Here is a 13,983-nt window from a genome sequence, read left to right on the forward strand (position 1 = left end):
GGAGCTGGTAGACAGCTGCCCTGGACACAGAGTTAACCTGCGCCTCCATGGACAGCTGTGAGTCCAAATGACTCCCAGGCTGCGCACCTGGTCCTTCAGGGGCACAGTTACCCCATTCAAGACCAGGGAATCCCCCACACCAACCCGCTCCCTGTCCCCCAAAAACAGTACTTCTGTCTTGTCAGGATTCAACCTCAATCTGTTAGCCGCCATTATTGCTTGTTAGCCGCCCTGAGCTCGGCCTTGGCTGGGGAGGGCGGGGTATAAATAAAAATTATTATTATTAACCTCCACCACCTGCAGCTGCTGCAGGAGCCGCAGCCCCTTGCGCGCGCGCTCCCGCCCAGCTTTCCACCGGCGGCGCGCGAGAGAGAGAGCGTGTTGTGCAAGCGGCAGGCTGGCCGTTGCCCCTGGTTACCGCCCGGGCCCCGACGTTCCATTCGCTCGCCGCCCGCCCCCGCTCGCTCCTGCAGCTGCAAAAGAGGTCCCTGCGCCGTCGGAGGGCGCGCTGCTGGCGGGGGCACGGCGGAGAGGGCTCGCCCCGGCTCTTGGAGGGCGGCAGGTGAGTGGCAGGTGCCAACTCCGGGATCCCCGGTGCTGCGTGCGCTTTTCAAGGAGGAGGTTTGGGCACCCATCTCCCAGGAGCCGGAGTAAAGGTATTTTTGGGGGGGTGGAGGGGGTGCCCGGGGCCGTGGGTGCCATGCAAGGTGCACGGCCCGGCCCCTTCATGGGGGGTTTTGTGGGGGCTCGGGCACCCAGGGAGTCGGCACCTATGTTCGACAGTATGCCAGTCTGTGCCACCCCAGAGGGTGCCTCGCAGCCGCCTCCCTTCCTCGCACGTCGGAGCCGCTGCCAGGAGAGCCTCCTGCCATCTCTGCCCTGCCTCTGTTTCCCACAGGATCGGGCGCAAGGGGGCTGGATCACCCCTTGGATGCGCTGCCCCAAAAGCCAACTGGCAGAGGCCAGCTAAGGCAGGTTCTACAGGGGCAGCAGATTCTGGCATAGATCTTGGAATGGGTCCCAGGGGTCATCTAGCTCAACCCCCCTGCAATGTGGAGTTCAAACCCCCAGCCCTGGGCTTCAGAGTCTCCCGTTCTATTTTCGCAGTAGCTTCCTTCCATCTTTGTTCCCCGTTCTTCCCTCACCCTTTTTCCCTGGTGAGGAGGAGGGGGGCCTGTTTTGTCGTTCCCCTCAGGGGCCAAAAGGTCTTGGACCGGCCCTGGGTCCAGGGGCAGGTGATGAGTGGAAGATGCAATGGTACCGAGAAGGGACAAACGGGGAACCGCAGGCAGCAGTAGCAGCTCCTTAGGGTGGCCGGGTGAAAAAGAGTCGCGCACAACCTGTAAGATTTGTGTACAGTGGTACCTCGGATTAAGTACTTAATTCGTTCCGGAGGTCCGTTCTTAACCACTTTAGCTAATGGGGCCTCCTGCTGCCGCCGTGCCGCCGGAGCACAATTTCTGTTCTTATCCTGAAGCAAAGTTCTTAACCTGAAGCACTATTTCTGGGTTAACGGAGTCTGTAATGTGAAGCGTATGTAACCCGAGGTACCACTGTAGTTCTTCTTGTTTGGATCAAGCCTAATAGGACAATTCCAGAGGATGCTGCAGGACTACTGTGGTACCTCGGGTTACATACGCTTCAGGTTAGAGACCCCGCTAACCCAGAAATAGTGCTTCAGGTTAAGAACTCTGCTTCAGGATGAGAACAGAAATCGTGCGGCGGCGGTGCGGCGGCGGCAGGAGGCCCCATTAGCTAAAGTGGTGCTTCAGGTTAAGAACAGTTTGAGGTTAAGAACGGACCTCCGGAACGAATTAAGTACTTAACCCGAGGTACCACTGTATTAGGATAGCTCAGCTTCTAGAGCACGAGACTCAGAATTTCCGGGTTATGGATTCGAGCCCCATGTTGTGCAAAAGATTCTTGCGTTACAGGGGGCTGGACTAAATGGACCTTGTGACCATAGCTTTCAATGTTTCCCTTTTTTTAAAGGGGAATTCCCTTATTCCGAGGACGCGGGTGGTGCTGTGGGTTAAACCACAGAGCCTAGAGCTTGCCGATCAGAAGGTTGGCGGTTCGAATCCCCGCGACGGGGTGAGCACCCGTTGCTCAGTCCCTGCTCCTGCCAACCTAGCAGTTCGAAAGCATACCAGTGCAAGTAGATAAATAGGTACCGCTCTGGCGGGAAGGTAAACGGCGTTTCCGTGCGCTGCTCTGGTTCGCCAGAAGCGGCTTAGTCCTGCTGGCCACATGACCCAGAAGCTGTACGCTGGCTCCCTCGGCCAATAAAGCGAGATGAGCGCCGCAACCCCAGAGTCGGCCATGACTGGACCTAAGGGTCAGGGGTCCCTTTACCTCTTACCCTTATTCCGAATAGGATTCCTCTCAAGAAAAGGGAAATGTTGACAGCTATGCCTAGTGACCCCCATCGAACAATTCCATGATTCTTACCTCCTCTCCCACGGGGTGATGTGGTGGTGATTGGTAATAATTTTTATAATCTTGCTACAGGTGCTAGCCAGCCAAGTGCCACACTTTTAAAATTTGGGTGGAAAATGGTGCTGATTCTGCTTAATTGATTGTGATTTTATGTAAACTGTGTTACTTTTATTGTTGTTAGCTGCTCTGAGCCCGGCTTCGGCTGAGGAGGGCGGGATATAAATAAGAATTATTATTATTATTATTATTATTATTATTATTATTATTATTATTATTAACGTTGAGTACCCCCAGAAAAAAAGCACAGCCAATTACTAAATTTTGTGCACTGTGTTCTAACGTCTAAGCTACTTTGAAGGGGGTTGGAAAGCAGCTCATATAAATATTTTTTATTTTATTTTATGAAGGATTTGCTGGTCAGCTGCTGCAAGCTGGTAGTGTGTTCGTTCCGTCTCGTAGTGTTGTTGGAAAGTGGGAAGAAGGATTGGAGATGCACCCATCTGCTTGTTTAGTTACAGCTTTTTCCATACACACCTGCTGCATTGCTGTTTTAATAGTAAGTATGAACAATGTGTTTCTAGTTATTTGATAAAAACAAAGAAATGCAATATAGTATTTGGAACTGTGTGTGAAAGAACAATAGAGATAATAATACAGTGAGTCTAATCGGAAGTTAAATGTATTTTTTTTAATAAAGATATTTATTAAGTTTCCAATTTTATACAAACAAAAAGAAAAAAGAAAAAAAGTTTAATACAGTTCACAATACTTAATTTTCAATGACATATTTCCCTGACCTCCTCATACCTCCCCTTCTTGTATTCCAATTCAAATTATTTACTCAGCAAATCCTTATCTCAAAACATTTCAGCTGGAAACCCCTTAATTTCAATCCAACATCATTCAACATTCTTTAATTTTACAATATTTCTGTAAATAGTCCTTAAATTTCTTCCGGTCTTCTTCCACCGACTCTTCTCCCTGGTCACGGATTCTGCCAGTTATTTCTGCCAATCCCATACAGTCGATCATCTTCACCTGCCATTCTTTCAGAGTGGGTAAATCTTGCGTCTTCCAATACTTTGCAATAAGTATTCTTGCTGCTGTTGTAGCATACATAAAGAAAGTTCTATCCTTTTTTAACACCAACTGGCCGACCATGCCCAAGAGAAAGGCCTCTGGTTTCTTCAAGAAGGTATATTTAAATACCTTTTTCAATTCATTATATATCATTTCCCAGAAAGCCTTAATCTTAGGGCACGTCCACCAAAGGTGAAAGAATGTACCTTCGGTTTCCTTACATTTCCAACAATTATTATCGGGCAAATGATAGATTTTTGCAAGCTTGACTGGGGTCATGTACCACCTGTATATCATTTTCATAATATTCTCTCTTAAGGCATTACATGCCGTAAACTTCATACCTGTGGTCCATAACTGTTCCCAGTCAGCAAACATAATGTTATGTCCTACATCTTGTGCCCATTTAATCATAGCAGATTTCACTGTTTCATCCTGAGTATTCCATTTCAACAGCAAATTATACAGGAAGTTAAATGTATTTATTTTTTCTTTTTTATTCTTTCCTTTCTTGATTTCTTTTTTCCTTTTTCTTTCTTGGTTTTCTTTTCTTCTCGCTTTATCTTTTTTCTCTCCCTCCTTTTTCTCTTCCTATCTTCCCTTTGGTCTCTTTTCTTATCTGCTAAGAAAGGGACAGAGATATGAAAAGTTGACTAATTCGAAGCGAATAGTTTGTTAACTATTGTTAAAGATGGTCCGCCATAGCGAATAGCGAATTGATGTGTTAGTTATTGGTGATTTATTGTTATTGTTGAATCTTAAAGAAAATTTATTAATTAAGAGAAAAGAAAAAGCGTTCCTCCTGCGATGGAAGCGTACTGGAGGCTACCCCAGCTGGTTGCTGTGAAGCCGGGTTTGCGCTCCTGGTAACAGGACTGCTGTGGAGAAGACAGCCTCTATCTTCAGCCTGAGTCTCAAGCTGAAATGCCTCATTAAATCATCTGCCCGATAATAAATGTTGGAAATGTAAGGAAAACGAAGGTACATTCTTTCACCTTTGGTGGACGTGCCCTAGGATTAAGGCTTTCTGGGAAATGATATATAATGAATTGAAAAAGGTATTTAAATATACCTTCCTGAAGAAACCAGAGGCCTTTCTCTTGGGCATGGCCGGCCAATTGGTGTTAAAGAAGGACAGAACGTTTTTTATGTATGCTACAACAGCAGCAAGAAGACTTATTGCAAAGTATTGGAAGACGCAAGGTTTACCCACTCTGGAAGAATGGCAGATGAAGATGATCGACTGTATGGGATTGGCAGAAATGACTGGCAGAATCCGTGACCAGGGAGAAGAGTCGGCGGAAGAAGATTGGAAGAAATTTAAGGACTACTTACAGAAATATTGTAAAATTAAAGAATGTTGAATGATGTTGGATTGAAATTAAGGGGTTTTCAGCTGTAATGTTTTGAGATAAGGATTTGCTGAGTAAATAATTTGAATTGGAATACAAGAAGGGGAGGTATGAGGAGGTCAGGGAAATATGTCATTGAAAACTAAGTATTGAGAATTGTATGTGTTTTGTTGTTTTCCTTTTTTCTTTTTGTTTGTATAAAATTGGAAACTTAATAAATATCTTTATATAAAAAAATGCCTCATTAAAAAAAGGATAACGAGCGGCTTTGTCGTGCGCACGGTGACGCTGATTTCTCTCTCATAGCCAAGCGATTCATCAGCTGCTTGAACCCAGATGGAAAAGTATGAGATCCTTGGGCTAGTGGGAGAAGGAAGCTACGGAATGGTGATGAAATGCCGCAACAAGGAGACCGGCAGAGTCGTTGCCGTCAAGAAGTTTCTGGAAAGCGAGGATGACAAAATGGTTAAAAAAATCGCCATGAGAGAAATCAAGCTTCTCAAGGTAAGCTTGCTGCTGGGGATCTTCAGAGACGTGTAGCTCTTTCCTTTAATCGGTGTAAGTTACCTGACTTTGGATACTCATAGTCAAAAGTCAGGTTTGCGCAGAACAATTGCCCGTATCTAACTGCATTATATGGGACGCGGGTGGCGCTGTGGGTTAAACCACAGAGCCTAGGGCTTGCCGATCAGGTCAGCGGTTCGAATCCCCGTGACAGGGTGAGCTCCCGTTGCTCGGGAGGTACTGCTCCAGCGGGAAGGTAAACGGCGTTTCCGTGCACTGCCCTGGTTCGCCAGAAGCGGCTTAGTCATGCTGGCCACATGACCCGGAAGCCGTACGCCGGCTCCCTTGGCCAGTAAAGCGAGATGAGCGCCACAACCCCAGAGTCGGCCATGACTGGACCTACCTAACTGCATTATATAACAGTAATGTCATATATGTTTTAAGAAACAAATATGATTCTAAATAACTTCTGTGGGAGGTATTTTTGAATGGGACTCTGCTCCCAGCTCTTTTTAGCCCCACAATAAGAATTAGGTTGAAGGTAGACAGGAGCAGGCAGGTGCAAAGTTGTTCTGGGAACGCATTTTATCTGCATTCATTCTGCAACTCGTCTCTGATTTTATACGTTTAGGCAACTTTGCGGGTGGCTTCTGGTTTCTGTAACTCCATATGATAAGATTTTTTTTGATACAGCTTCCCACATGGCCTGGGCAATTGTCGTGCTAATATTGGGCACATATACCGTATTTTTCCGTGTATGAGACTAGGTTTTCCCCCCAAAAAATAATGTCCAAAACTTGGGGGTGTCTTATACACGGATAGATCTCTCCCTGTTTTCTTAAATCCCCCCAAATAGGGGGAGTCTTATACATGGGGGCGTCTTATAGACGGAAAAATACAGTACTTGAAAGACTGGGAATAGGATTATGTGTATCCTCCACTCTCCAGAACAAAAAACCCGTCTCACCTTAACCATGGTTAATTGGTTCTTCTGCAATAAGTGCTAACCAGGGTTTCATCTTAATCAGACTTTGAAACTGACTGCTGTGGTTAAGATGGAACTTGATTAGCATTAACTTCCATTTACACCAGATCTGATGCAATGCTTTGCTGCAGCAGCACTACCCAGAACTAAGCCATGGTTTGGCTCAGCGTTCTATGAAAACCCGGGCTCATGGTTTGTCTCACTTCCAGCAAGCCACAAGTTGTAACGAAGGTCTGAAGTTGAATCCTGGCAAGACAGAAGTACTGTTTTTGGGGGACGAGGCGGGCTGGTGTGGAGGACTCCCTGGTCCTGAATAGGGTAACTGTGCCCCTGAAGGACCAGGTGCGCAGCCTGGGAGTCATTTTGGACTCACAGCTGTCCATGGAGGCGCAGGTCAATTCTGTATCCAGTGCAGCTGTCTACCAACTCCATCTGGTACGCAGGCTGAGACCCTACCTGCCCGCAGACTGTCTCGCCAGAGTGGTGCATGCTCTAGTTATCTCCCGCTTGGACTACTGCAACGCGCTTTACGTGGGGCTACCTTTGAAAGTGACTCGGAAACTACAACTAATCCAGAATGTGGCAGCTAGACTGGTGACTGGGGGCGACCACATAACACCGGTCTTGAAAACCTACATTGGCTCCCAGTACGTTTCCGAGCACAATTCAAAGTGCTGGTGTTGACCTTTAAAGCCCTAAATGGCCTCGGCCCAGTATATCTGAAGGAGCGTCTCCACCCCCATCGTTCTACCCGGACGCTGAGGTCCAGCGCCGAGGGCCTTCTGGCGGTTCCCTCATTGCGAGAAGCAAAGCTACAGGGAACCAGGCAGAGGGCCTTCTCAGTAGTGGCACCCGCCCTGTGGAACGCCCTCCCATCAGATGTCAAAGCGATAAACAACTACCTGACATTCAGAAGACATCTGAAGGCAGCCCTGTTCAGGGAAGTTTTTAATGTGTGATATTTTAGTGTATTTTTGGTTTCAATGGAAGCCGCCCAGAGTGGCTGGGGAAACCCAGCCAGATGGGCGGGGTACAAATAATAAATTATTATTATTATTATTATTATTATTATTATTATTATTATTTTCTTGGCTTATAGCTTGTGGGTTTTCTAGGGAATACAAACCCTCATATGCTTTGGCCTGCATGCAGCACTAAAGCAAACTGTGGCTTAGCGCTGGGTAGCATGGTAGCAACAGAACCAGGGCAGGCACCAAGTCGCCACAATTTTAGCACTTGAGTACCCACACATTTGCTTGTTCGTGTTCAGCCACAGTATTGCTTAGCATTAAATTCAAAGAAGCCACTATGTTCTAAACATTGTTAGGCAAAGAGGGCTTCCCTCCGACAAATTCCCTAATACAAGTTAGGCACCAGAACCAGGGCAGTTCTTAACTTTCAACCTCTTCTGTCAATTACATTTAGCTGTACGTATTAAAGGTTGCGATTCTAGTACTGTGGAATAAACTACCGTATTTTTTGCTCTATAAGACTCACTTTTCCCCTCCTAAAAAGTAAGGGGAAATGTGTGTGCATCTTACGGAGTGAATACAGGCTGCGCAGCTATCCCAGAAGCCAGAACAGCAAGAGGGATTGCTGCTTTCACTGCGCAGCGACCCCTCTTGCTGTTCTGGCTTCTGAGATTCAGAATATTTTTTTTCTTGTTTTCCTCCTCCAAAAACTAGGTGCGTCTTGTGGTCTGGTGTGTCTTATAGAGCGAAAAATTCGGTATATGAGAGCGTTTGTCAGGATTACTGAAGCTTGTGAAGCATTTTCAGTAATTTTAAAAAGCATTGTGCGAAAACAAAAGCTGCAATCCTAAGTCGTGTCTACTTGGGAGTAAGCCCCGTTGAACGCAGAGGGACTTGCTTCCAAGTAAACATGCACAGGATCAGGCTGCAAATATTATTCACTGTTTCCTCCGCATTGTATGTATTCAAGGGGCAATTATAGTGAGTGTTTTCAGACTCACTGTCTGCTGTCGTTTTGTGACGCATTTGCTGTCTCCTGATAGCAATTAAGGCACGAGAACCTGGTGAACCTGCTGGAAGTCTGTAAGAAGAAGAAACGATGGTATCTGGTGTTTGAATTCGTGGACCACACAGTCCTTGATGATCTTGAGATGTTTCCAAATGGCCTGGATTACAACAGAGTTCGGAAATACTTATTTCAGATTATAAAAGGGATAGGATTTTGCCATAGTCATAATGTAAGTAAGCTGTTACGTCTGCTTGGTTATTTGTGTTGCTGTGCTGTTTGTTCTTGGTCGAACACATCAGATTTATCGATTCAAGGATCTGAGCTTTTAGTTTCAAATATATGTCACAGTAAGGGACGCGGGTGGCGCTGTGGGTTAAACCACAGAGCCTAGGACTTGCCAATCAGAAGGTCGGCGGTTCGAATCCCCGCGACGGGGTGAGCTCCCGTTGCTCGGCCCCTGCTCCTGCCAACCTAGCAGTTCAAAAGCACGTCAAAGTGCAAGTAGATAAATAGGTACCGCTCCAGCAGGAAGGTAAACGGCGTTTCCGTGCGCTGCTCTGGTTGGCCAGAAGCGGTTTAGTCATGCTGGCCACATGATCTGGAAGCTGTATGCCGGCTCCCTTGGCCAATAAAGCGAGATGAGCGCCGCAACTCCAGAGTCGGCCATGACTGGACCGAATGGTCAGGGGTCCCTTTACCTTTACCTATGTGTCACAGTAGTAAGAGTTAGTTCTAATTACCCAAGTTAACAATGGGAATTATCATTGCGACAAATCTGATTTTGAGTGTTAGCTGGGTAGAATGTTTGCTAGATGTGCCGATTCCATCTACTCAAAATACATTTGCTTTTGAATTTCTAAGAATTTAGGAACTTCTGAGAATTTCTGAGAATTTCTGAGAATTTCTGAGAATTTAGGAATTTTGTGGTGTAATTTCAGGGTTTTCACTACAATCTAGATCAGGGGTCTGCAACCTTTAAGACAAAAAGAGCCACTTGGACCCGTTTCCGAAGGGAAAAAAAAACTGGGAGCCGCAAAACGCGTCATTATAAAAATAACTTTTTGGTCACTTTTTTATTATTTCTTTGTTCGACCCCTCAGAATTACTCCTCCTCATAGAAATAAACGTTAAATTAACAAGTTACCTTTTTGTGTGTGTGTGTTCTTCACTCCCCTTTCAATGCAGTGACCAGCGTACATGCCCCTTACAGTGTAGCGGGCGGGCGGGAAGGTGACGTCGGGACGGTGCGTGACTAACGCACGCACCGTCCCCATGCGACGTCACAGCCAGTACAGCGCCCGCCACAGTGGGGAGTGTCGGGGCGCACAATGCGCCTCCTCCCCTCGCTAGTATCCGCCCCGGAGCCGCGGCAAAGGTGTAAAAGAGCCACATGCGGCTTCGGAGCCGCGGGTTGCAGACCCCTGGTCTAGATTGATGACCTGGGTATAGAACAAACTGAGGTTCTTAAACATCTTGCCATCTTTTTTTGCCAAGGAAAAATGGTTTGGCCTCATAATTTAAGATGCAGTATGACTTCAGCCTTACAGTATTGCACAATATGGATTTCTCTGGAAAATAGGCATAGATGATAATATATGAATGTTTTTGCATGTAGCTTTTGTGCTCATGTAAGGTAACAGTTTTCATTGTCTCCTCTTCTTGAACATTCAAAAAATCTGCTTCTAGGATCAGGAACGCAGTGTTTTAAAAACACTCTGCATAATTGGGAAGCCTGAGAAACAATATTTCTGATTGTTTGGAGACATCTTTTAGTGCAGGGACAGTACATATGAAATTTTACTCCATTCCGTACATATTAATGGATAAAAAGGAATTGCTTTTTTGCATTGTTGTAGCAAATTTATATTATGAATTTATTAGTGTGCTTCAATTTGCATTAATATATTTAAAGCATGGTATGTGATGTGATAAAGATGGATGTTTTTGCCAGTAATTGCAAATCATCACTTGATGTTGCAGTCATCAAATTATGAGTGTTTACATGTGGACTAGCCGGCCACCTTGGTGCTTAAGTTCAAAGAACCTGGGTTAATCTAAACACACACATGCTTCTTCTTTTTTTTAAGATCATACACCGAGATATTAAACCTGAGAATATATTGGTCTCCTATTCTGGAATTATCAAACTCTGCGATTTTGGATTTGCTCGAACCCTGGCAGCCCCTGGCGAAGCTTACACAGATTACGTGGCAACGCGATGGTATCGGGCTCCTGAGCTGCTTGTTGGAGATATCAAATATGGCAAGTAAGGAATCATAGAATACGTTACTGGGTTTCCCCTACATTTTCAGGAATAGATCATTATTATTATTAATGAGAACAGAAATATTGCTGTTCAAGCTCAGGGGGTGATAAATTGCAGCCAAAGGAAGGTTTGGTCACTGTGGGGAGGCTGGTTTTGGCACCATCCTTGTAATTATTATTAATTACAATTAATTAATTACAAGTGGCCTCCCCAGCCACTCTGGGCGGCTTCCAACAGGATATTAAAAACAAAATAAAACATCAAACATTAAAAACTTCCCTAAACAGGGCTGCCTTCAGGTGTCTTCCAAAAGTCTGGTAGTTGTTTATTTCCTTGACATCTGGTGGGAGGGCGTTCCACAGGGCGGGCGCCACCACCGAGAAGGCCCTCTGCCTGGTTCCCTGTAAGCTCACTTCTTGCAGTGAGGGAACCGCCAGAAGGCCCTCTGAGCTGGACCTCAGTGTCCGGGCTGGATGATGGAGGTGGAGACGCTCCTTCAGGTATACTGGGCCGGGGCCGTAATGAATATAAGCTGCCTCAGGTGTAGCCAGTCACAATCAGCTGCCTATCATTCTTGTAAAATGTATTTTTTGGCAGAGCTGCCTCTAACTATGGCACCTGTTTTCCCTCCCCAGGGCTGTTGATGTGTGGGCCATTGGCTGCCTGGTAACAGAAATGCTTACCGGAGAGGCGCTTTTCCCTGGAGACTCTGATATTGACCAATTGTACCATATTATGAAATGTTTGGGTGAGAAAGCATCCCTTGTTTTCTTCTGTGCAGCCAGCAGAGCTTTGGAAACTTCAAGCTGATAGCGAAGGCAGAAGAAAGAGAGCCTGAAATACTTATCGTTGTTGGATGAGATTATGTTGACAGGTTCCTAAATCCTTCAGGGTCCTGGCTTGTAAATCCAGATGGCCCTTCTGTGAGTTGACAGCAAGAGATTTTGCACGCCATTAAGGATGGCAGAGTGCAATAGGTCTGATCCATGTAGCCCAACTGGGTTATGATTAGTAATAATAATTCATGATTAAAGGTAAAGGTAAAAGGAGCCCTGACCGTTAGGTCCAGTCGTGACCGACTCTGGGGTTGCGGTGCTCATCTCGCTTTTCTGGGCGAGGAGCCGGCGTACAGCTTCCGGGTCATGTGGCCAGCATGACTAAGCCGCTTCTGGCGAACCAGAGCAGCGCATGGAAACGCTGTTTACCTTCCCGCCGGAGCGGTACCTATTTATCTACTTGCACTGGTGTGCTTTCGAACTGCTAGGTGGGCAGGAGCAGGGACCAAGCAATGGGAGCTCACCCCATCGCGGGGATTTGAACCGCCAACCTTCCGATCGGCAAGTCCTAGACTCTGTAGTTTAACCCACAGTAATTTATTATCAGCAGCAACCTGTTTGTCTCCAGGACACACAGAGTCGGTTTGCAGAATTAAAGAAAGCAAATAAAACTACACAGCTATCCTAAAGCAAGGTAATCGGAAACAGTGAATTAAAACACCAGGTTCAAAGCCAAGCGCAGGGAAGTAGCAGAAAACTCAGGGATCAAATAATTTGGCTTAAGCTGTCTGCAGTTTTGCGTTCTGAAAACTGAAGAGTCTTATAAATGATTATTAATTCCAGGTAACTTAATCCCAAGGCACCAAGAGTTGTTCTACAAAAACCCTCTTTTTGCTGGAGTGCGGTTGCCTGAAGTCAAGGAACTTGAACCTCTTGAAAAACGATATCCCAAACTCTCTGTTGCCGTCATAGAATTTGCTAAGGTACGTGCCTTGCCGATTCCTTAGCTTTCCATTTTGTTCCTGTTGGCAAAGCCTTCTGTTTGCTTTCAGGAGCCAGCCCTTGATAATGAGTTAGGAAGATTGAAATCAGTGGGAACTTAACTGGGAGCTGAGTCAGCTTACCCAGATTTGCTTTTGTTCAGCGGCTAGAGGCCTTTTCAGACACAGAAAGGAATACAGCTGTCCAGTATTAGCCCCTGAGATTGGCAGGAAGTATAAAGCCCCTAAATTAGCCAGGCCTCATGTAAATAAAGGTAAAGGGACCCCTGACCATTAGGTCCAGTCATGACCGACTCTGGGGTTGTGGCGCTCATCTCGCTTTATTGGCCGAGGGAGCCGGCGTACAGCTTCCGGGTCATGTGGCCAGCATGACTAAGCCGCTTCTGACGAACCAGAGCAGCGCACGGAAACGCCGTTTACCTTCCCGCCGGAGCGGTACCTATTTATTTCCTTGCACTTTGACGTGCTTTTGAACTGCTAGGTTGGCAGGAGCTGGGACAGAGCAACGGGAGCTCATTCCGTCGCGGGGATTCGAACCGCTGACCTTCTGATCGGCAAGTCCTAGGCTCTGTGGTTTAACCCACAGCACCACCCGCATCCCCTCGTATAAATACCTGAAGCCTAACCTTCTGTCCTTACCTGGTCAGCAGAGCAGTACCTCTCTGTTTCCTGCTCTCAAACCAATGTCACGCATACGCACATTATAAGCTGTGATGCGCATGTAACACACTATATATTCCAGTTATTTATTAGCTGCTTATCAGGGTCAAGTCCTCACAAAGCAGTGGAGAGACAGAAATAAAGCAACAGAACTTCAGGCAACACATGTAGCAATGAGTGAATGAAGACAAACTGGGGCATGACAGCTGCGGAATTAGACAGCCACAGTTCCCTTAAGCAGAGGCAGTAGCAAAAAGTTGTGGTTTTAAGGCCCGAAAGAGGTCCAGAACTACAGGACCACCATCAAGAAGGCCCCATAATCTCACGTGCTTGTCAGCCTTACCAGTTTCACCAGTGGGCACATAATGTCATATGTGTAGTTATGTCTCAGCCATAGAGTTTGGGACTGACAGTAAGATCCTAGCCTAGAGAAAGCTGCACTTTCTATCTCTAAAAGTCAATGGTACATCATTTCCCTCTCCTTCCTTTCTTCCTTCCTTCCTTCCTTCCATGACTTAATAGACAGGACCCGGTGAGCTACCGTATTTTTTTATCTATAAGACTCAATTTTTCCCTCCTAAAAAGGGGAAGTGTGTGCGCATCTTATGGAGCGAATACAGGCTGCGCAGCTATCCCAGAAGCCAGAACAGCAAGAGGGATTGCTGCTTTCACTGCGCAGCGATCCCTCTTGCTGTTCTGGCTTCTGAGATTCAGAATATATTTTTTCTTGTTTTCTTCCTCCAAAAATTAGGTGCGTCTTGTGGTCTGGTGCATCTTATAGAGCGAAAAATACGGTATTTTAAGCATGCTTGAAGATGCTCAGTTGATTTTCCCCTTGCAATGTCCTTACAACCCCATAATATTGCAAACTGTTTTTAAAAGCCCTCACCATTTCAAACGTTGTTTGTTATGTGGTATGAGGAGAGTAGCTACGGTTTGC

General features: G+C 46.1%; 1 protein-coding gene across 4 annotated transcripts in view; it reads left to right on the forward strand.

Annotated features, from left to right (window-relative positions):
* The first annotated feature begins 557 nt into the window (after window positions 1-557).
* CDKL2 (cyclin dependent kinase like 2) overlaps window positions 558-13,983 on the forward strand; it is a 29,382-nt gene continuing 15,956 nt past the window's right edge. For 3 of the 4 annotated variants that reach the window (XM_053363045.1, XM_053363048.1, XM_053363047.1), the window contains exons 1-7: window positions 558-656; window positions 2,847-2,995; window positions 5,178-5,375; window positions 8,375-8,569; window positions 10,428-10,606; window positions 11,242-11,354; window positions 12,226-12,365. In XM_053363045.1, the coding sequence (XP_053219020.1) occupies window positions 5,208-5,375; window positions 8,375-8,569; window positions 10,428-10,606; window positions 11,242-11,354; window positions 12,226-12,365 (795 nt within the window). In that variant the 5' untranslated portion in view covers window positions 558-656; window positions 2,847-2,995; window positions 5,178-5,207. The remainder of the gene's footprint in view (window positions 657-2,846; window positions 2,996-5,177; window positions 5,376-8,374; window positions 8,570-10,427; window positions 10,607-11,241; window positions 11,355-12,225; window positions 12,366-13,983) is intronic. The other variant, XM_053363046.1, reaches the window with a different exon arrangement.

Source organism: Podarcis raffonei, chromosome 13 (genome assembly GCF_027172205.1).
Source record: "Podarcis raffonei isolate rPodRaf1 chromosome 13, rPodRaf1.pri, whole genome shotgun sequence".
Classification (NCBI taxonomy): Eukaryota; Metazoa; Chordata; class Lepidosauria; order Squamata; family Lacertidae; genus Podarcis; species Podarcis raffonei.